Genomic DNA, 21,137 nt, shown 5'->3' on the forward strand with positions numbered 1-21,137 from the left:
TGGGCGCATGTGAGAAACCTCAAGGTCATGAGTGCTGCTCCTGACAGCAAGCCCTGGACCTGGCTATGTCAGAACAGAAATACCAGAATGATGCTTCGAGTCACCAGCCATCATCTGCTTTGTCTGCTGCCTCGTAGCCAGCAGCTCACGCACGCTTGTTTAGATGCGTCCACGTGGGAATCCAGCCTACAAATAAAGAACTGCGACAGAAGCTGTGGTTTTGTTATTACTGCTCAAGACCCGGCCTGTATGAGAAAGACACTTTCCAGCTCAGACGGAGGAAATGGAAAGCACAAAGGCTCATTAGTTTGTTGTGCAGCAGGGCAGATTTCTAATGAACTGCATCTACCAAATCACTTCGAGATGAGGAAGCAATGGGGAGAGGTGCTTTTCTTGCAAGTAGAATAAAAATCAGAGTACTTTTAGTGGGCTTGATTACACAGGTACCTTCACCTTCCCATCTTGTGCTAATTATTTCATTGTAGGCACTTGGCCTTCACCCCAAGGACACCCTTCCCATCGCTGATCATTTTCCCCTCCAACCAAAGAGCAGAGAGCTCCCACCAGCTCTCCAACACCTTCGGGAGCTGCTCCAGCTATCTGTGGACTTCCACAGAGACCAGACCAAGCCACGCTTCTGGACACAGATGAAAGATTTCCACAGTGGTTTTCAATTCCTCCCACATATTAAAAGTTTTTGAACTATCACAGCAGACAGGTTGGAGCAGGCCTGACGTGGTCCAGCTTTTCTGCCTGGTAGTCAAGAGGAGGGCACAGACACCCAGGTGCCTCCTGCCTGCCTTGATTCCAGCCAAAAAGAAGAAGCCCAAGAACGCATCTGCCTCAGCTTCGTCCCTGCTGTTGCCACTTCCCACTTCTTTCTGACACCGCATTACAACCATGCTGCTATCTCTCACACAGTGATGAGAGCTTGAAAGAAAGTCTACCATTAGCTGGCACAGGGGGAAATCATAATGCTAATAGGGAATGTTATTCACCAACACTACAACAAGTAGTAAAGTCAATAACTAAATGAGTACTGCTCTGTGAAAAGGCCCATGCCTGGCTTCCATGCTATAGGAGTCCCCAGGTCAGGATCAGGTCTGGTGCCTGCTGAGCAGCTTCGTGGTGGCAAGGCAGGGCTGTGGTCATGAAGCCAACCTCCAGATTTGGGTTGTGCCCACCCATGAGACCCTGCTGAGCTGGACTCCAGCACTGCTGCAGTATGGCATAAGTAAGAGCTGAATGTTTTAGGCTGAGCTTAAATAAAGCTCCTGGCCTGTGAGAAAGGGGTGTGGATGGAGGCCCCAGGTGAGGCTGCTCAGGACCCTTAAGGATTATTTGTGCCCCTTGTCAGCAGTGCCGATAAATTGCAGCGATTTCTCCAAGGAGGACACCTCTGCAATGCCAAAGCCTTTGGGGCTGCAGCCCCAGCGCTGGTTTGATCCCATTACTGAGCAGCAGCACTATCCCCCTGGCTTCCTCCTGAAGCTCAGCACTCAAAAGCAAACAAACAGCCCTGCGAAGCTGGGCTCTCAGCAGGCTGGCGTCTCTTGGGGGACCGACCTGGGTGCCTGAGAGGGCACAAGCTCCGACTGAAGCTTTTCCCACGCTTCGGGCATCAATCAAACGTCAGGGCCGCGTGGATTCTCCGCTGTCTAATAGGGGCTGACAGCCTGTCTTGGTCTTTCTCACAGCTGCAGCCCTGGCAGGGTCACTCCTTGTCCGATCGTAAATGGAGGAGTTGAGCTCTGCGCCGCCGCTGGTTTGGGCTCAAGCTGGAAAAAAGGGTTAACAAGTTTTTAAAGAGAGGAATTTGGAAGAATACGAATGCACTGATATACGATGTGATTGCATAAGCTCTGTTACATTAAGAAATCAAACTAATCAACCCCCCCTTTTTTTTTCTTCCCCCTAAACATGATAGAATTTATACTTGTGTCGCTCTTGGTGGTGCAAAAGCCCCTTTTAAACTTTGCTCTACAACCTGCGGAGAGCCCCAGCCCAGAACTTCACATTGCTGCTTTATCTTCGAGCTCCGGGGCCTTAAAAGAGCACAGCGGCTGTGAAGGGTGCCCGGGGTATTTCTGAGAAGGGAATAAATTAACTGTGATGACAGTGCACAGCCTGAGCTGAGCATTCTGCAAAGACAGAGGGGGAACCAAGACACACGGATGGGTTTTTGCCCTGGGGCAGGGGTGCTGTTGGGGGCAGCTCTGCTTCCTCCTGCCCACAGCACCTTGATTAACTCATTTAATCCCTCGAAACTCCAAAACTCCGGTCCCAAAGTGCCTTTTTTTGGTCCTTCCACTCAAATTTCCCTCTGCTGCCTGCAAAGCCCAGGTCGGGGCGGGGGGAGAAGGAGGCCCTTCCAACACAAAGCCTCGCCAAGCAGCCTCCGAAAATCCCGTCCCATTGCCTGCCAGCTTTTTTTTGGGGGGGTGTGCAGAAGCTGGAAACACCACGGGAGGACTCAGCCCCACTGCTATTGCCCAGTGCTTTGGCGATGGGTGTTGAGCAACCGCTGGCAGGATTGCTCCATCAAATGGGGCTTTGCGAACCCACCGGGGAGCCTTGCAGACCTGACACAGGCCGCCTCCTCTCAGATATTCATCAAAAGAGCTCCATAGGCTGCCTGGAGGTACCGGAGCTCTGCTTTTTGGGGCGGAAAATGGACTTTGCAGGTGTTTGCTTCATGCCCACTCGCAGTCCCCGCTGCCCCCGCTCTCCGGGCAGCGATCACCCAACGCTCACCCCACACTACCCAGCAAGAATCCCACGGGCAATGCCAAAAAAAACAGAGGCAGCCCCACCAAAAAACCCCACTGTGTGCTTTGGGGACACTCTCCAGGCTGCGAGAAGGGGACCGTGAGGCGGCTGCCTGAGCACCCCGGGGCTGAGGCGCCTCAACCCCGGGGGTCGAAGCAGCTCAACCCCGGGGTCGAAGCAGCTCAGCCCCACACCGGGACACCTCAGCCCCATGCTGGGACACCTCAGCCCCATACCGGGACACCTCAGCCCCACACCGGGACACCACAGCCCCAGCCCGGCCGCCACCGAGGGCCCAGGCCCGGGCCTCGCCGCCCCTCAGAGCCGCTCCCGGCGGAGTCGGGCGGCACCTGCGGGCGGGCCCCGCTACTGCAACGGCCCCGGGGAGCCTCGGAGGAGGAAAAAATAATATAAATCTGTGGGGTTTAGGGGCATTGCTCGAGGCTGAGGCACGGCAGGGGGATGCAGCAGAGCCCCCCGGGGCTGTACTGGGAGCTGCCACCGGGAAGGGCTGGAGCCAGGCCCTGGTGGAGCTCATCGTGGGCTGGCTGGGTTGGAGGGGGACATAAAGGTCTCCCAGTTCCAAAGCCTTGTTGTAAAAGGGATGCCACCCGCTACATCAGGTTGCTCTGGGCTTCATCCAGCCTGGTCTTGAATGCCTCAAGGGATGGGGCATCCAAAACCTCTCAGGGCAGCCTTCCCCGGGGTGGTGGTGGCCTTGCCCTGCTCCCATCCCCGCTTCTCAGCCCTGGGGGAAGAAACTCGGACCAGAATCCAAGCAGGGATCCTGGTTGTTTGCTGGAGCTTTTGGCAATTGCTGGAAAAGATGCATTTCCCCTTCCCTGGGTGTGTTTAAAGAGGTGTCTGGCACTGTGAGCTATTCATTGACCAGGCCACTTCGCTGGTGGTTTGGGAGCTCCCCACATCTCCCCATTCACATTTCCAAGAGGAGACCTGGCTTTGTCACCAAAAGGGACACATCTGGCCCAAGAATCACAAAGATTCGCAAGCCCAAATATGCACGGGGATTTCTAAAAATCCCAAACACACACTCTAAAGCAGTTCCTGGAGACGTGGGAGGCTTTTACAGGCGCTTGCAAGCTCCCAGCTAAATGAACCGCTGAAGCAAAGCCGGGAGCTGGCAGCCCCACACAGCACGAGGGAGCAGCCACCCGGCTCTGGAGCTGCTCGGAACAAAGATTTGGGAAAGTTACAACTGGAAGGGCCCGTGCCCAGGTCCGCCCTGAGCAAACGCTTTGTAGTGAGTGTGCTGGAGGGGTAAAAACAGGAAAATCCAAAGAGAATGCTGAAATGGCAGCAGGAGATACAGTGGGATCGTGCAACCTGCCTGCACAGGGGCAGGGGTCTCGGCTCCGGGATGCTGCTCGCATGGGAAGGGGTCAGGATTGGGGTTTTCAGCTCGGCAGTCAGATGTAAAGGCCTATTTTAAACGCTTTCCCCACGTAGCAGAGTGCACGTCTCAGGGATTGAAATAGACGGTGGTTTGATCATTGTCTCTCCCAGGGAAATGGGTTTTAATGAGGTTTTAAATAATAAAGTGGGATAATTTCCCTGGCTGGCACGATCATGAAATTTTTATGCTTCTTTTCTCTCCCAAAGTTTTATCACACTTTATTTTTAGCGATGCATAATCCCCCTTAAAAAAAAATAGAAGAAAAAAAAAAGCAGAGAAACCACTGATTTAGGGAAAGCCGCTCCTTGGCAGGGACTCAGCCAGGGAAGCAGCCTCTGGGGCAGCTCCACTTCCAGCAGCCCCTTTTACGGGGACCCCACAGGACCCCACAGAGGCGGGGGGACCTCCAGCACCTTCCCATCCCCATGCATTTGGGGGAAGAGTGCGGAGGGGACACCTCCCTCCTTGTGCCCCCATGGGGAGGCACAGTGTGGGGCCGGCTGGGTGCTGGGGCAGGGGATGATGCTGGGTCCAGCCTGCAGGGAGCTGGTGCTGGGCACCAATACTGGGTGCTGGGCACCAATACTGGGTGCAGGGCACCTATACTGGGTGCTGGGCACCTATACTGGGTTCTGGGCACCTATACTGGGTGCTGCTGCAGAGCACCAGGTGCTGAGTGCATGTGGGTGGGTGCTGGTGCAGGGTGCTGGTATTGGGATCATGGTGCTGGGTAGGGTGCCAGTTTGGGGATCATGGTGCTGGGTAGGGTGCAAGTTTGGGATTATGGTGCCGGGTAGGGTGCCAGTTTGGGGATCACAGTGCCAAGTAGGGTGCTAGTTTGGGGATTATGGTGCCAGGTAGGGTGCCAGTTTTGGGATCACGGTGCTGGGTGCCGGTGCAAGTGTGCTGGTGAGGGGTCCCAGCACCATGTCCTGGCACAGGACCCCAGCACCGGGTGTGCGCTGCTGGGTGCTGGCTGCGGGTACTGGGTGCACGGTGCTGCTGCAGGATCCCAGTCCGGCTTCTCGTGCAGCACACCAGTCCGGCTGCACGGCACTGGTGCGTACTGGGAGCTGGCTGCTGGGTGCTGGGAGCTGGATACAAGCTGCCTGTACCAGCTGCGCACCCCCCAGCACCTTTCAGGAGCAAAACCCAACCCCTGGTGTGCCTCTGCCCGCTGCCCTCTCCATCCCGGCGTGTCCGCGCGGCTGTGTTTTGACGCGAGGAAGTGCCGGAGCTGCAATTGCTTTAGGAAGTCAATCGCAGGGGCCGGGAAACGCGTGCGCAGTGCCTCGGCTCGGCTCGGCTCCGCTCCGCTCCCGCTGCCTCTCCCTCTCCCCCCGGTGCCGAGCCCGGCGGCGGCGGCAGCGCAGCGGCGGCGGGGGCCGGGGGCAGCGGGGCAGCGGCGGCAGCGAACGGCGCTGCTGGGCGGTGGCAGCGCGGATGCCCGGCCCGTGAGTACCCCCCCCCCCTCCCCGGGTTGGGTTTGGGGTGTATTTGTTGTTTTTTTTTTGGAGGGGGGGCTGGAAAAAATAAAAATAAAAAGGATGGGGGGGCACGGATACGCGCGCACGGGCCCCGCCGCGCTCCCCTCCCTCGTGTATTGGCGCGGTGCGTGCCAAAAATCGGTGACCCCCCCCCTCCCCTCCGCTTTTCCTGCCCTCCACCCCTCCGTGCGCGCTCCCCCCTTAACGTGCATCCTCCCTTCTCCTCCTCCTCTTCCTCCTCCTCCTCCTCCTCCTCCTCCTCCTCCTCCCAAGCCCCGGCCACATGCACGGCGGGGCGCTGGGGCTGATGGAGAGCTCGGGCTGCTGGCCGTGCGTCCTGCTGGCCGTGTGTCCGGCTGTCCTGCTGTCCATCTGTCCGGCTGTCACCAAGCCCCCCCCCTCCTCCCGGGGGGCCGAGGGGGCTGCTGTCCGTAGCGGGGTGCTCCGTGGGGACCGAGCAAAATGGGGAGGGGGGGGGGGCTTCCCTCTGCATCGCCCCCGGGGAAGGGCAGGGCCCCTGCGAGGAGGAGGAAGAGGAGGATAGAAGAGGAAGGAGGGGGCCCCCAGCTGCAGGGCCGGCTGCACCAGGGCTTGCCCAGCCTTGGAGGGGGGGCTGCTTGCTTGCCTTGGGTTTCCCCCCCCTTTGGAGGCCTCCCTGCACCCACAGGTGTGCACCCGGGCAGCGTTGGAGCATCCTGGGCAGGGTGCCTGGGTCCTTGCGTGCTCCCTAATGCAGAGGGGTGCAGAATGGGTGTAGAAGGGGTGCAGGAGGGGTGCAGGGGGGGTCCACAGCCCCACCACAGACAGCAGCAGCACCGGGGAGCCCCGACCTCGCTGGCTGGGGCCACGGCTCGGCGAGGTTGGCTGAGGTCAAGGCGACCGCGGGTCCCCCCAGCACCACGCAGGAGCTCAGGGCAAGGGGGAACCTGGCTCGGCAGTGCCCAGGACGTGTCCCCATCATGGGGATGTGACATCTCCCCGTCACCCAACACGTGTGTGATGTGGCAGCGGGGTGCCACCGCTTGGCACCGCGTCCCCGTGGCCGAGGAGGGATGGAGAGGGTCAAGGCGGCACATGGGGGGGCGCGGAGAGGTTCCCCCCCACCCCGGGAAGCTCCCTCTCTCTCTCCCCGCCGCTGCCATGAGGCTGCTCTGGCACGGATCCACGGCCTTATTTAAGAAACTAAACACACACACACACACACACACAAAAAAAAAGTGTTAAGTGAGTGGGAGGGATTTCCCCCGCCGCGAGGGGAGTTCGCTCCCCTCTGGATGCGTCCCGCTCGTCCCGTGGCGCGCCGGATGCGCCGAGCCCGTGGCGTTGGCTGTCCTGGTGGATATCGTGCTCGTTGGGAACACGGGTCGCCCCAGTGGGCACATATTTCAGAATGTCTCCCAGGGGAGAGCGCCACATCAGATTTCCCTACAAGGATTTTAGCTCCTCCGCGTCAGCCCTTCCCCACAAATGACTCAAGCCGCTAATCAAAATACAGTCGTGCTCTTCGGCAATTAAACAAACTCCACCTCATAAGATTATAGTGGGGAAGCAGGAATTTAGCGACTCGAATCTATTTCAATCAGGGTCTGTGCGCCCGTTTTGATATTGTTATTAAACAACAACAACCAAAAAAAAAAAGGAACCGAAGGGAGATAATCTGATAATGCTACTCAAACCCGCAGAGAGCAAGGGAGAAAAATACCTCGGCGGGGCAGTTAATGCTGAGCTGCCCACGGTACAGGAGCAGCACGTCCCTGCCACCTCCCAAAGTGCATCCTCTGCTGTCTTTGCTTCTCTTTGGTTCTAATCTCACTTCTAGGCTCAGCTCAGGCTACAGGATCTTGAGTTTCGACAGGGCCCATGTGGGCACGGGTTGCGCCGCGCTCCCAGTGCAATCCGGAGCCCCCCAGGTACGGAGTGGAGGAGCAGCGCCGTGCCCCTGGCACTTGCTGGTGCTTTTGGCCCATCCAGGCCAGAAGCTCCTCAACTTTTTCAGGGAACGTGCAGGTTTGCCATGACTTTTCTTCCTTCCCTCCAAGCTTTTATCCTCTGGATAAAATGCTTTTGGAAAGGCGACTCCAACAGAGGTGGGATCACCGCGCACGCGCTTCTGGCTCTGATCTCCAGCCATCCAGAGGGGACCCTGCCTTCCCCGCCAGCTCCTGCAGCTCCTCGGGCTGGTTTTTCTCACCGACCCCCCCAGCCAGGAGTCAGCACCCCAAAAACAGAGCAGCCACCACGGACGGGCCGTGCCAGAGGCGGTATCGCCGCGGGGCGCAGCGCTTCGGGCTTCGCCCGGGATCGCAGACGCTTCCGGGTTACCCCGTGCCCGCGGCCTCGCCGAGACTTCCTATTACTCAGTTCCTCGTTCGTCTCTGCACATCTCTGTGCGTTTCCATTACAGAAGCTGTTCGGAGGGGTGGGGGGGAGGATCTAAAGCCGGTTGTTTATGGGCGTTATTTAATCGCCACTTCTTAATTTGGGGGAAGAAAGGAGATTGGATGTTGCCACCGGGTATTTTTTTGCCCTCTAACTTGTTCCAGCAATGATTTTCGGCCGTGTGGAGAGCAGAGGATGGGGGAACGGTGGCCAGAACTTTGCGTGGTGCAAGAGGGGAAGGTGCTGAGCCCGCTGGCAGCTCCGTGGGGACATCACCACCCCCTGCTCCACCAGGCTCAGCGCACGGCGTCAGCCCCACGAGCATCTCGCCCCGTGCCCCAGCCGCTGAGCTCTACATGAGCCTCTTCCAGCTCATTTCCATCACAGCTGGGTTTGCCCAGGCCATTTATTTCCCCGTTTACTTCACCACGTGCCACCCCATGCTGCAGTCCCTCCTGCTCCCCCCCTATCATTCGGGGACACCCGAGCAGTTTTAATTCTTCTGTTTTCTTCCATTATCCTTCACCGAAAGCTGGGCCCGGCCAGCGTTGGGGACCCCCGAGCTTTTTAGCTGTTGCAGTGAGCCTGTTTGGGGCATCCCATGGTGCCAGGGCCGCTCTCCGTGCCTTTTTGGGACACCCACAACCTCCTGTAGGGGTCGGATGCCTCCAATCCAGCTGCGCGTGCGTGCTGGGGGCGAGCGTGCCCGTGCCTTGGGTGCGCCCAGGTGCTGCGTGGCACCCGGGGACCCAGCAGGGGGTGGCTTTGGGGTAAAAACACAGAGAAAACAAAAGCCTGGTGGATGCCGAGGCACACAGGGAGGGGAGAGCCCACGCTGTCAGCTCTGCCGGGTGCACAGCACCGTGGAGCTCAGCATCGAGGCAGGGGTCGCTCTGCTTTCCCCCCGTCCCGCACAGCCTCCTGCAGGAGCAGGGCCACAACCCCGGGGAGGGTGGAGCAGCAGCAGCCAGGAGAACTACAAAGTCCTTTGGGGTTCGGCTTGAATATTCATCTCGGGCATGGAAAAAAGGGGGTTTCCTGACGGCGGGGAAGCGCATGGGAGCGTTTTCGGCACAAGCGGCCCTTCCAGTTCTCTAACCACCCTTGGAAGCAGCCTGGCCTGCTCTCGGCTGGCCTGCTGAGGGCTCCTCGCTCAGGATCTGCTCGCTCCTCGCCCAGATCTGCTCGCTCTGGGGACGAGGCTTTTCCACGCTCCCACCTCGCTTGTCAGCACTCGCCCGGGCACAAGGCAGGGGAGGCTGCGGCCGGCGGGACGGGCGCAGGAGCCCTCCCCCGAGCCAAATTTGCTGCTGGCCCTATAAAGAGGGGACTCGGGGAGCTGGCAAAGCTGTCTGGGGCTGAGGGTTTGAGTTTTTTTCCCGTGGCTCCCCCCTCCTGAAGATGTGAAGCCGATGGGGGCTTGGGGAGTTTCCTCGAGCGGGAGGAGGAATGCCCGAGCAGCGCGTCAGTGCAAAGGGCAGGAGAAGAGCAAACAGCCCCAGATTGGCATTAGCGGGCAGCAACCCCGGAAAAGGAAGGGAGAGCTTCGTGCCAGCCTTGGAAAACAAAGAAGAAACGAGGAAAGACACCGCTCGTGAGCCCGGCGTGGCTTTCTCCACGAGGAGGGAGCTTGTAGAAGGGATTTGGTGCTGGGTATTGCCGTGACAGCTGAGCCCTGCAGCATCCCCTGGGCCTCCCTCGCCTCCAGGGCTCCAAAAAAGGACCAGGGTGGCCTGTCACATCAGGGGACTCACTGAGGTCCCCAGCAAGGGCCACCCCTCACCGTGCCCAGGCTGCCCCGGTGCCGGCGGTGCCTGCACGGAAAGCAGCGGCCGTGGGCTGTCCCCGTGGCACAGGGTGACAGCGCTTCCTTCCTCTGCCGCTGCCAGCTCCTCCCCGGGGGTGGCCGAGCCGAACCCCGCCACCTTTCTTCCCCTTTGGTTTGGGTTTTTAAATAACCCCCGGGGCTGCAGACAGACGGAGGAGGAGAGCCGCTCGCTGAGCTCCCCGGTGCTCAGCAGGGACGGGGCTGAGCATCACCGCTGTGTGGGGGTCACCTCTGTCCCCTGGGGTGCTCCGGAGCTGGGGCAAGGAGCCAGGTCACCAAAATCTCCCCTGCCTGAGGTGTCAGCCCGCAGGACGCTCTCCTGGGGGGTGTCCCTTGGATGGGGGGGAGCAGAGGGCCTGGCAGGAGCCTGCAGGGCAGGGGTCTGCTGGGTTCTAGCAGCCGAGTTGAGCTGACACCTCTCGTGTGCAGCATTTGGGAGGTGTTTCCCTGAGCCCCCGGCCACGGGGCTGGCGTGGCCCTGGCCGGTCCCTGTGCCAGGCGAGCGGCCGCTGGGCTCTGCCCTGCCCTGACCACATCAATGGGAGCGGGGCCGGACACGTCCTCGGTGTGTCCAGAGCCACCTCCTGCCTGTGCCAGCTCAGGAGCCCAAACCACCGGGTGTGGGTCCCCGGATGAGGCTGTTGGGATCCCAACAGGGTTTTGGTCTCGTCCTGGGGCTGGGGGGGATGTCACCTGTCTCATCCTGGGGCTGGGGGGGACGGCGCCCATCGGTGAGCGCGCGGAGCCACGGTAAGCGAGCCCTTTGATCCAGCGCTCCCCGGCACGCAGGGGTTTTCCCCATCCTTTCACCTCGCTCCCGGGTTTATTCTCCTTTAGTTCCTCATTTCCTCGGAAAGGCCAATTCCTCCTCTTCTCCTCCTTGCTTCTCTTGGACTCCCCAAGCCCCCAAATAACTCCGAATCCCAGGAGGAGCCGTGCCAGCGCTCCCGCCTGCGTGTGGATGGGGTCGGGCAGCGTCCCCTGCACACCTCACCTGGGCTCCTGCAGGACAAAACGAGGCAGGATCAGATCCTCGCCGTGCTCTCCTCTCCCAGGGGGGGTTACCCATGGCTGGATCCCTCCGATGGAGGCGTTTCGGTGCACGGTGCAGGGGCCGGGGACGCTGTGGCCGTGGCACAGGGTGCTGCCAGCCCGGCTCTGCCTGCTCGAGGTGCCCGACCAGTCCTGCCGCCTCCCGCTGCAAAACGGGGCTGGAGCTACGGCCACACCGAGCATTTTCCCTCCCTTCCCTCCTTCCCTCTCTCCTCTCAGCCTCTGGGCTCGGTCCGTGCGTTTTAGCCCCTGCTTGGTATTGATTATTGGGACCTTTCTCCTCTCGCATGGATCATTCCCGAGCGCTTAATGGGAGCCGGCCTTAACGCCGCCACGGTGCCTCTCCTAATAGAATCGGAATTGCCAGGGCTTGCCTTATTAAATCCCCCGGCTGATTGTGCTATTTTTACGCCGCGGAATAATTAACCACGTTTCTGTGCAGGAGCCGGGGCCTGGAGGGGAAGGCCGCCGGCTGCAAGGGGGTCCCCTCGGGGCGTGTCGGCTGGGGTTGTTTTGGGGAGAATAGCGGGGGGTTTGGGCTCGGAGGATGCTCGCTGCAGAAAGACCCGGTGCTAAAGACGAGGGAGGTGCCGGGACGAACCAAACGCCGCGTGCAGCATCTCCTCCTTCCTGTCGGCAGGCCCTGCCTCTCTCCCCGCCGTAGCGGGTGGCAGAAAAATCACAGCCGGGCTCCCCCCAGAAGGCATCCGCTCGCCGCCGCCACCTCCGCCACGTGCGCGGGTGCCTCTGCGGGTGCTCGGGGAGCCAGCAGCGGGCAGGGCGGGGTGGAGGTGCAGATGTGGGAGCATCACCTCCGCCCTCATCCCCACGGGGCCGAGGGGGTCCCCGGATCCGGCCGGTGCCCGGCTGTGGTTGTAGGAGGCGCTGGCACCTCCTGGTAGCACCCCAGGGTCAGCCTTGCTCTGTGCCCACGGGGCACCAGGATGGTGAGGGGGGGGGGCTCGAGCCCAGCCTTTTTAAGGCCTTTTCTAATTGTTGAAGGAAAAAAAAAAAAAGAAAAAAAACAACAAAAAAAACAGTGTCTAAGAATAGCTCCTAAAACTTCCTGTGCGCCGGCAGGTGGCTGGGGCAGGCAGCGGGGGCGGGAGGCAGCTGCGGGGCTCGGCGGCGCCGTGTGCCCATGGGGTGAGGGGGTCCCGGGGGTCCCGGCCCCACTGCCACCAACGAGGGCCGATTCTAGCCCAATTTGGCAAGTTTGGCAGAGGTCGGAGGTGCTGAGGTTGTGCGTGCCCGAAGCTGGAAGGGCTGAGGGTGGCAGGGTGAGGACGAGCCCCGCGGTGTCCCCGCAGCGTCCCGTGGGGATACTTCCACGGGTGGCAGTGGGGGGCACGAGCTCCGGGTGTTTTTGCAGCCCTGCTGGGGCACGGAGAGGCAGCAGAGCTCGTGTGGCTGTGGGTCCAGCTTGGCCTTCTGTTTTTGACCCCTAAAATACAAGGGGATGCTCCCTCCTGTGGCAGAAAGCCAACACCCATGGTGGAAAACAAAAATACCCGCGGTGCCCAGCGAGCTGGGGGTGCTGGGGGCTCCCACGCGGGGCTGGGAAATGGAAAAGGGAAACCCCAGGGAAAATAAACGAGTTTCGGGTGCCTGGAGAAACAAAACGTCCCAAAAGAGCCCCAAAAGCCCCCAGGAGAGCGGCGCCACTCGGCTGCTGCACGGAGAGGCAGGATGAGGCCGGGTGGTGAAGCCCCAGCTGGGCTGGGTGCACTGGGAAATGCAGGTGCCCGGTGGGAATCCTGGCCCCACAGCATCCCCACCCGGTGCCGTACCCCTCCGTGGGGCCAAGGTGCAGGAAAAGGAGCCGCTAAAACGTGGGGGGACTTTGCAGGGGGCTCCCCCCTTGCTGCGGTGCGCACTCGGCCCTTGTTTTTGGGTGCTGGGGTGCACGGCGTGGGAGATAACAGCCAGCATCCTCTGGGGAAGGCGAGGTAGCAAAAAGGGCACTGGGCCGGGCTGATAACGGGCACGTGCTGCGGCCAGGGCTCGGAGCTGCCCCGGGGTGGCCACGGTGCCGTCACCACGGCCCCTTGGCTCTGGTGGCAGGAGCGGGGCCGTGCCCGGCGTCTGCACCCGAGGCCGGGGGTGGAGCCCCCTCCACCCACAGCGCTGCCGAGGGCAAATTCAATCAAGGAAGCTGAGGTCGCGCGTCTGATTTTTCTCTCTCGTGTTGTTGTTTTTTTTTTTTCTCTTCAAAAAAAAAAGCCAAACAACTTTGTTTGTGAGTCACTCTTGGCCGAGGGAGTTCAGCTCCACTCTGCATGTCAAGCAGGCTGGCGCATCCCTGTTTCGCACAGATGCTGCTGGAAGGCACCGTGCGAGGCTCTGACTCAGCCCGCCCGGAGTCACCGGCCCCGCTCGCCCGCTGCCAAATTCCTCGCCCCGCGGGCAGAGCCCTGGGAGGCTCTGGAGACCCGAAAAATCCTGGGGCACGGCGCGGTGAAAACCACAGGCTCTTCGAAGTGCTCAGGACACATCCTTGCATCACTTGGGATCACTCGGATCCTCGTGGTGGCTCTTTCCTCGGCTGCGGGGCTGCTCCAGCACCGGCACACCCTGGTGCTGTCCCCATGCCCAAAACGCCCGGCACCGCGGTGGGCACCCGGCACCGCCGGGACAGCCCTGTCCCCACGCTGCTCTCACGCTTACAGCATCGACAGGAGGCAGCCGAGGGGAGGAAGCAGGAAGAAAGCACGGCCCCGCCGCCACCAGCGGGCTCCCCGTAACCCCCGGGCTGCCCGGTGCCCGTGGCACTGCCCTCCCGTGCCACCCGAGCGGGCGCCCTCGGCTCTTGGCCGGCACGGAGCAGCGGCGGGGAGAGCAGCCGGGCCTTGGCGGGGCTTTCCCAAAAAAGGTCTGAACTCTTCGTTTGAGTTTGCCACTTCCCTTACCACTCCCTTTCCTGTGAGAGGATGTGTTCGGCTTCTTTTCTTTTCTCTTACTTTCTTCTTTTCTCTCCCGTCTCCCTGCCCGCCGAGCCGGGCGATGCCACGCTCCCGCCGCTGAGGCTGCCGGGCCGAGCCCAGCCGGGTGCCGGCGGCGGCGTGGCGATGGCCGGAGCGCAGGTAGGGACGGATGCGCTGCGGTGCTGGCCCTTTGGGGACGTCGGGGCTGCCCCTGGGACGTCCCAACGGGGGCCGGGTGGGTGCAGGGGGGCTCGGCGAGGCGGGGCCGGGGCGGGCGCGGGGCGCGGCGCTCGGTTGCGCCCCGATTTGTGGCCGGAGGAGGAGGAAGAGGAGGATGAGGAGGATGCCCCGGCGCTGCCACGGTGGCTGCAGGCACCGTGCCCAGCTCAGGGAGCACGGGGTGCGTGCGGGGGCATCGCCCCCACCGCTTGGGTCAGCGCTCGCCGTGGCTTTGCTGCGTGGTGTCGGGGTGCGTGGGGCCTCTTGCAGCCGCTGTGGGGCGGTTTTGGTGCCTTTGGCCAGGGCCAGCAGTGCCACATGGTGCCTGGGGGCCGAGCCGACACCATGACGGCCCCAATAAGGAGGCAGCCAGCCTGGGGAAGGGGACATTTCCCTTCCAAAGCGATTTTGGGGCAGCTTCCGTCGTGCGCAGCCAAAAAGGGGGCTTGGAGCTATGAAAGGCACCGGGGTGGCACGGCCACGGCCCCGCCGTTGGTGCGCTCTGCGTTGGGATGGGGAGAGCTGCGGGGCGGCACCGGGCGAAGCCCCCGGGGAGCTCGGGGAGCTGCCTGGGTGGGGACGAGGGTGGCTGTCGGGGCGTCTCTTGCCTCTGCTTGGGAAACGTCCCCTTTTCGGCCGCCTTCCTCTTTTCGCAGCCTCGTGCGCGCCCGCGCCTCCCCTCCGGCACCGCGCGGCCCCGCTTCCTGATCCGCCGGCCCCGGTGGCCCCATCCCTGCGGCCCCGTCCCCCTGTCCCCAACCCTCGGGCACCCCACGGCCTCCTGCTCTTTGCCCCGGGGCCGCCTGGATCAGGGTGTTCCCAGCACCCGGTTTTCCCCCGTGTTTGCCCCGTCCCCGCAGCCCCCTTGCTGTAATTCGCGCCCCGGTCACTGCCGGTTTGCTGTGGGATTTTGCTGCCTGCGGGCAGGGGGGAGAGCGGCTGGGGGGAGTGAAGGGGGTGGGTCTGGGAGAAGCAAAGCCAAGGGGGAAATAAAAAAAAAAAGGAAAAAAAAGAAAAAACACCAAAAAAAAAAGGAGGATTTTGAAATGCACCTGACAGCAGCGCTGTCTGAGGGCGCAGAGCCCGCTGCCGAGCCGGGTGACAAGGTCACAGCCGTCCTGCCAGCACTCGGGTCTATAAATAGGGACAATTGGGAGAGAAACACAGCCTCGCTCCTTTTTAGTTCCTGTGGGAGCGAGGGGAGCCAGCGGGAGGGTTCCAAGGGCCGGGGCCAGGAGCTCGCTGAAGGCTCTGCCATGGGGTGGCCGTGCCCGGGGAGGGGGCGACCGCAGCCCCCGGTCCTTGCAGCCTTGGTGCACGGCTCTGAGCGCCTGCCACCAGCATCATCCTGCTCAGCCTGTCCCCAAAACCCCGGACCCGTGGCAGGATGTTGACCCAGGGGGATGAGACGAGGGGTAATGGGGTCGGGGCTGCTTCAGGCCAGGGCTGCCGGGGGCTGTGGGGTGGGCGAGCGGGGTGAGCCGTGATGGAGAGCTCTGGGCTCAGTCAGCGTTTGGCACCCCTCAGGTCTGGTTTGGTGCCGGGAGCTCGGAGAACTTCCCCCCCTGTTTCCTTCCACTCACATGATGCCGCAGAGCAGCTCTGACTTCCCCATCCCCAAAATGTGGCTCCCTGGGGCCCAGCCATGGCACGGGGCACGGCTGGGGGCGGGTGAGGCTCAGCCCCACTCCCTGCCTGGCCCCACTGCTGCGTGCAAGGCTCAGCACCCCCAATCCCCTTGCTGTAAGCCAAACACAGCATTGCAGAGCCAAAATTTGGGGGCATCGAGCCTGGGGCCAGCCCAGAACAGCCCCCAGGAGCCCTGCACCCATGGGTGCCTGGCAGGGCGCAGCCATCACCCTGCCAGCAAAGCACCAGAGGGGTCCCAGCGTGGCGTGGAGCGCACCCACTGCCTCGCTTTCCCCTCCTCCTTTCCTTTTCACTTCCTTTTCTTGCCCCGTTTCTGCCCGCCGTGCCCCAACCCGCAGCGTGCCAAGGGCCCTTCCCAGCATGGAGCAGCCCTGCCCGAGCTGCTTCCCTCGGGGATGGGTGCTGGCCGCGGGGGTAACGCGGTGCCCCCCCTCTGGCTTCCCACAGGCTCCATCCAGGAGGCTGCAGGGACGCTAGCGGGGCTGTGCCGGCGCCACGGGTGACGACCCGCAGCCTGGGAGGAGCGGCGAGCAGCAGAAGGGCCCCCGCAGCACGACCCCCCCACGTCCACCGTGTATGAGGCTGGGACGCAGGTGAGACAGAGACCGGGGCCGGGGGGGTGGCTGATGGTGAGCGGGAGCCCAAAATAAATCACGGTGCTGGGGTCCCGCGTTCAGCTCCGTGCTTGTACCGGTGGTGGCACCCACAGCACGGACCCAAAAACTGCTTTTTTTTTTTTTGGGGGGGGGAAACTGGTGCCGGTGTCCTGCCCGCAGCTCGCTCACCCCCCTCTCCATGTGCCCCCCAGTACGCAGGACCCGCGTCCGCAGAGACACCCCTTCCGATGTCCCGGCATGAGACTTCTCCGACAACGGTGCAACCCGCCAGCAACCACCGCCCCAACGCCTGCTGCTTCTGCTGGTGCTGCTGCTGCAGTTGCTCGTGGTACGTGTGTGGCCCCCCCCCTCTCACCTCTGGGATGTTTCTGTGCGCGTGGGGTTTGTAGGGGGGTGTTTGGACCTGGAGGGGACCAGGAAATCAGCCGGGCTGTTGTGGGGAGGGGTACACACGTTGCTGGCGTCTACGCAGAGCCTGGGGAGCTCCGCTGCCCTTCTGCTTCATCCCAAATCTTGGCCCCCCCTCCTGGGGCACCCGGCTGCTCCGGGCAGGTCTCATGGCCAGGAGCAGGAGCTCTGTGCGTGGTGCTGTGCGGAGCTGGGCCCAGGTGCTGCCCGAAGCCAGGCCACCACCAGCTGCTCGCCGTCGGCTGCGCCTCCCCTCCTCTCCGAGGATTCCCAGCTCTGTTTTCTCGCTGGATGAACGGATTTTGGGGAGCCCGCCTGCTCTTCTCCATCCTCCGTGTCAGCCTGCTGAGATCCCTGATGTGGCCACCGACAGCATCAAGCCCGGAGGAGCATCCAGACCTGGAGCTGAGCCCTGTGCACCCCCACGGCACACCCCAGCGCTGGCACGGCAGCACTCTGTCACTCCACAGCACTGCCACACCGCGGCCCCAAAAGCCTCTGCTGTGTCCTTGGGGCCCCAGCTCCTCGCCAGCTCCGTTTCCTCCACCTCCCAACACGGCGAGGCCCCGGAGCAGCTCCCAGCTCCCCTCACTGCCAGCCCCAGGCTCGGGCACGGGCAGCGTGCCACCTCCCTGCCTCCCTCCTCGGTGTCCGCGAGAGCTCACGAGCAGAGATGGGACAGAAAAACCCCACAGAAAGCAAGAAAGGACCGGGATGAGCCATCCCCGGGCTCGGCAGGGCCGGGTGACAAACCCTTTGGGGACAGCGTGGGCAGGGACGTGCCCGCAGCCGCAGCCACCGCGCCACGGCTTCGCCCACCCTCCCGCTGCCGAGGGGGGGGGAGAAGTTTGCAGGGCCGACGTTGTGCGAGCGCCGAGGGGCAGTGTCGCAAGCAGGAAGCTCTGTGGTTGGCGCCGGGCTCCGAAATTCGCGGGGGGAAGTTGGCTGGAGGCCGCTTTCCTCTCGCAGCGTGGGGGCGAGGAGCGGAGAGCGCAGGGGGGACGCCGGTGCCCCGGTGTCTCCGTCGTGCGTGCGCTCCGGATCCGGGTTGGGGCATCCCCGGCGCAGCAAGAGCGCAGGGTTCAGCCCATTGCCATCCCAAATTTATCCCTGCTGCGTGCTTCCTGCACAAACCGGGACCCGCTGGCAGCTGGAGAGGGTGATAACCCAGCCCAGCACCCTGCCCACAGCGTCCTGCAGCCACTTTTTGGTGGCGTGGTGCACGCCGGCTGCACCTGGCTGCTGATCTCTGCAGGTGCTGCTGCCCGGCCCCGGTTCAGCCCCGGTTCAGCGGTGCCCCGAGCGCAGGAAATCATTGCACGAGCGGGGTGGAATTGCACAAGAAGGGAGCCGGGGTGCTGGGGGCGGGCAGGGTGCTGCTGCACCCAGGGAAGAGCCGGGGGTGTGGGCTGTGGGTGCCCACGGAGGAAATTTCTCATCCAGGAGTTATCGGGGATGGGGTGGGGGCAGCAGCCCCGGCCCCTGCCGCCCGTTTCTACCTTTCCGTCTCCCCGTTAGGAACGAGGACCGGGAGCGAGCATGGAGGGCGTCTCGGGAGACCAAACTGGAGACCATCCCAAACTGTGAAGCGTGGTGAGTGCAGGGGCAGCGCCGGGGGCACGGCACAATTCGGCACGGCACAGCACAATTTGGCACGGCACGGCACAGGGAGCTGTGCGCCGAGCCTCCTGTGGCACCCACGGGGGTCAGGACGGGGGTGCCAGCACCAAGCCCCTGCTCCCTTGGGCATGGGATGGACCCCTCAGCACACAGCCCACCCGTGGGTGCTCTGTGCAGCACCTGGTGCAGCACCCAGGGGTCAGGTGTGTTAATTAGCCAACAGTAATTACTGCCCCTGCCTTGCTGTAGCGGGGAGGGTTTGCAGGGAGCAGCCGTGCCCTGAGCCTGGTTTCTCCCCGAGTGGCTCGGACCCGCCAGCAGTGCAGCTCGGCACTGTGCTCCCTCCTGTCTTAGTGCAAAACCAGCAGCAAAATGGGTAAAATTTGGGGAAATTCAGCTTAAAGCGAGCCCAGGGTCCAGCCTGGCCGAACAGAGCCCGGACAAACCCCGTGAGCGCTTCTGGGGAGCTCCAGGAGCCCTGCAATGAGCGGAGCCTGAGCAGCAGGTGCACAAGGGGTGCATTTGGGGTGGTTTGGGGGTCCCCAGGGACCCTCCCTGTTGTAGGGGATGCGCACGGAGCCACGGGTGGGGAATCCCCAGCCCTCCAGCCCCATCCCACATCCCGCTCCAGCGGTAATGCTTTTCCCTTTGCCTCCCCCCTATCCCGGCGACCCCGCAGCGCCAAACCCACGCCCGAGGAGGTGCGGGGCTGGGCACAGTCCTTCGACAAGCTGATGAAGAGCCCGGCGGGCCGCAACGTCTTCCGGGAGTTCTTGCGGACTGAGTACAGCGAGGAGAACATGCTCTTCTGGCTGGCGTGCGAGGAGCTCAAAACCGAGTGCAACAAACACACCATCGACGAGAAGGCCAGGATGATCTACGAGGACTACATCTCCATCCTCTCGCCCAAGGAGGTACGGGGCAGGGCCCCTCCAGAGCACGGGAAGGGGTCGTGCGGGGTAAAAGTGAGGGTTTTGGGGCGGTTTTGTTAGGGAAAAAGCACCCACGGGGCTGTTTGGGGTGTCGGGGACGCGCTGGGGACCCTGGTTCAGCAGGAGGAGAGCAGGGGTGTGAAGGGATCGTGCCAAACCCCTGCGACAGCACAGGGTGAAGGCTTTGCCCCCTGCTGGTGCACAGCAGTGTCCCCAACCCCATCCCAATCCCGATCCCAATCCCAAAGCTCCTCACAGCGCTGGCCCATGGCTCAGCCAGGCTGTGCTGCGGGGCCGGAGCCTCACGAGGGCACCAGCGCGCCGAGGAGATGCTGCAGCAGCACCGGGTGGGGACACCCTGAGCTGCATCCCAGCACCCAGCGAAGAACAGCACCACCCCAAAACCATCCCCGTGTGAGCCCATTTTACACCCTGTCCCCAGGAATTTACCAGGGATGGAGCCATCCTGCCAGCACGTTTGTGCACGGCACCGGGGTGGTCCCCAAATTCTCGCCACGGGGCCACCGTTTGGTGCTGCCCCACGAGGTTTTCACCCAGGGTTTGGTCTCGGGGTTGGGGTTTTTCGGTGCTGGGCTTCCCCAATGATAACCCTAATTTCTCTCTGTGATGCCCAGGTGAGCCTGGACTCGCGGGTGCGGGAGGTGATCAACCGCAAGATGCAGGAGCCGTCCTCGCACACCTTCGACGACGCGCAGCTGCAGATTTACACCCTGATGCACAGAGACTCCTACCCTCGCTTCCTGAACTCTGCCATATACAAATCGCTGCTCCAGAGCGTCTCCCGCTCCTCCTCCGAGTCCTAAAAGGGAGGGGGGACACACCTGCGGGGAATGCGGCACCCCCGGGAGGGTTTGGGGACCCGCCAGCCTCCCGAATCCTCCCCCCCCCTGAGTTTTTAGCTTTTTACCTACGAACCCTCAGGCCGGTTTCTGGGTCCCCCCCAGGGCCACCCTCCAGGATTATCCTCCATGGGGGGGGGTCGTGGCACCGCAGCCCCCCCCGGGGTGGCTCCGTACTACTGAACCCTGCCCCGGCCCCGTTGAGCTGGGGAAGCACCCGGGGCTCCCCCCCGCGCCCCTCCTCGCCCCCCGTTTTGAAGAGGTCACTTTATCCCCTCTCCGCCACCCCTGGGGACACAGCACATCCCCGTTTCCCACCTGAGACCCATTTGGGGACTGTTTTTTGGGGTTTTTCTTTATGGGGGGGGAGGTGTTGGGAAGGGAAGGTCAATTGTCGGTTGTTTTTTTTTTTTTTTTTAAATCTTTTTATTTTAAATGCTTTTTTTTTTTTTCGTTGGCTTTTACGAGGAGGGCGGGGGGTTTCGTCTGGAGGGGTGGGAGGGGGGTTTGACAGACGTCTGTGTACATATAAAAACTTGTCAGGTTTACCTCGCTCCGTCTGTTTGAAGTGGCCGACGGGGGGGGGGAGCAGTCCTGCAGCCCCTTTGGGTCCCCAAAAAGGTCCGGGGGACATCACGGGGCTGGAAAAGGGGACAGGAGAGGACAAAATCCCACATCCTGCTGGGGGAGAGCTGCTCCGGGGGGGGCAGAGGGAGGCAGCCCGAGGGGCTCAGCCTCCAGAAGGACCCCAGCAGTAGGGATTTGGCCCCAAAGATGCACTCGGAGAGCGGGGAGGGGGCGTCCTGGAGCTGCCCCCTTTGCCAGCCCCATCCAACACCCCAGGGCTCCACAGTCATCCCCTCCCTTTTCAAAAAGCAAAAAGAAAAAAAAAAGAAAAGAAAAAAAAAAAAAAAAAGAAAAAAAGCCCTGGTTCTTTTTACTGAAGGTATTTTTTAAGCAAACAAAAAAAGTTCCCA

At 62.1% G+C, this 21,137-nt stretch overlaps 1 protein-coding gene across 3 annotated transcripts; it reads left to right on the top strand.

The window, feature by feature from the left end:
• The first annotated feature begins 5,479 nt into the window (after positions 1-5,479).
• RGS19 (regulator of G protein signaling 19) lies at positions 5,480-20,634 on the top strand. Of its 3 annotated transcripts, none has more exons than XM_072026306.1 (6): positions 5,480-5,637; positions 16,171-16,316; positions 16,532-16,668; positions 18,267-18,341; positions 19,048-19,282; positions 19,936-20,634. In XM_072026306.1, the coding sequence occupies exons 3-6, from the start codon at positions 16,568-16,570 to the stop codon at positions 20,122-20,124; spliced, it is 600 nt and encodes a 199-aa protein (XP_071882407.1). In that variant the 5' UTR covers positions 5,480-5,637; positions 16,171-16,316; positions 16,532-16,567; the 3' UTR covers positions 20,125-20,634. The 3 variants fall into 3 exon arrangements, with proteins under 3 accessions (XP_071882407.1, XP_027328776.1, XP_027328777.1); XM_027472975.3 differs by lacking the exon at positions 5,480-5,637 and adding an exon at positions 13,857-14,013; XM_027472976.3 differs by lacking the exon at positions 5,480-5,637 and adding an exon at positions 14,128-14,254.
• The last annotated feature ends 503 nt before the right edge of the window (positions 20,635-21,137 follow it).

Source organism: Anas platyrhynchos, chromosome 21 (genome assembly GCF_047663525.1).
Source record: "Anas platyrhynchos isolate ZD024472 breed Pekin duck chromosome 21, IASCAAS_PekinDuck_T2T, whole genome shotgun sequence".
Lineage (NCBI taxonomy): Eukaryota > Metazoa > Chordata > Aves > Anseriformes > Anatidae > Anas > Anas platyrhynchos.

Coding starts and splice junctions, on each gene's coding strand:
- RGS19 (XM_072026306.1), top strand. CDS start 16,568: ATGTCCCGGCATGAGACTTCTCCGACAACGGTGCAACCCGCCAGCAAC. Junction 16,669..18,266: donor TGCTGCTGCAGTTGCTCGTG/GTACGTGTGTGG, acceptor TCTCCCCGTTAG/GAACGAGGACCGGGAGCGAG. Junction 19,283..19,935: donor CCATCCTCTCGCCCAAGGAG/GTACGGGGCAGG, acceptor TGTGATGCCCAG/GTGAGCCTGGACTCGCGGGT.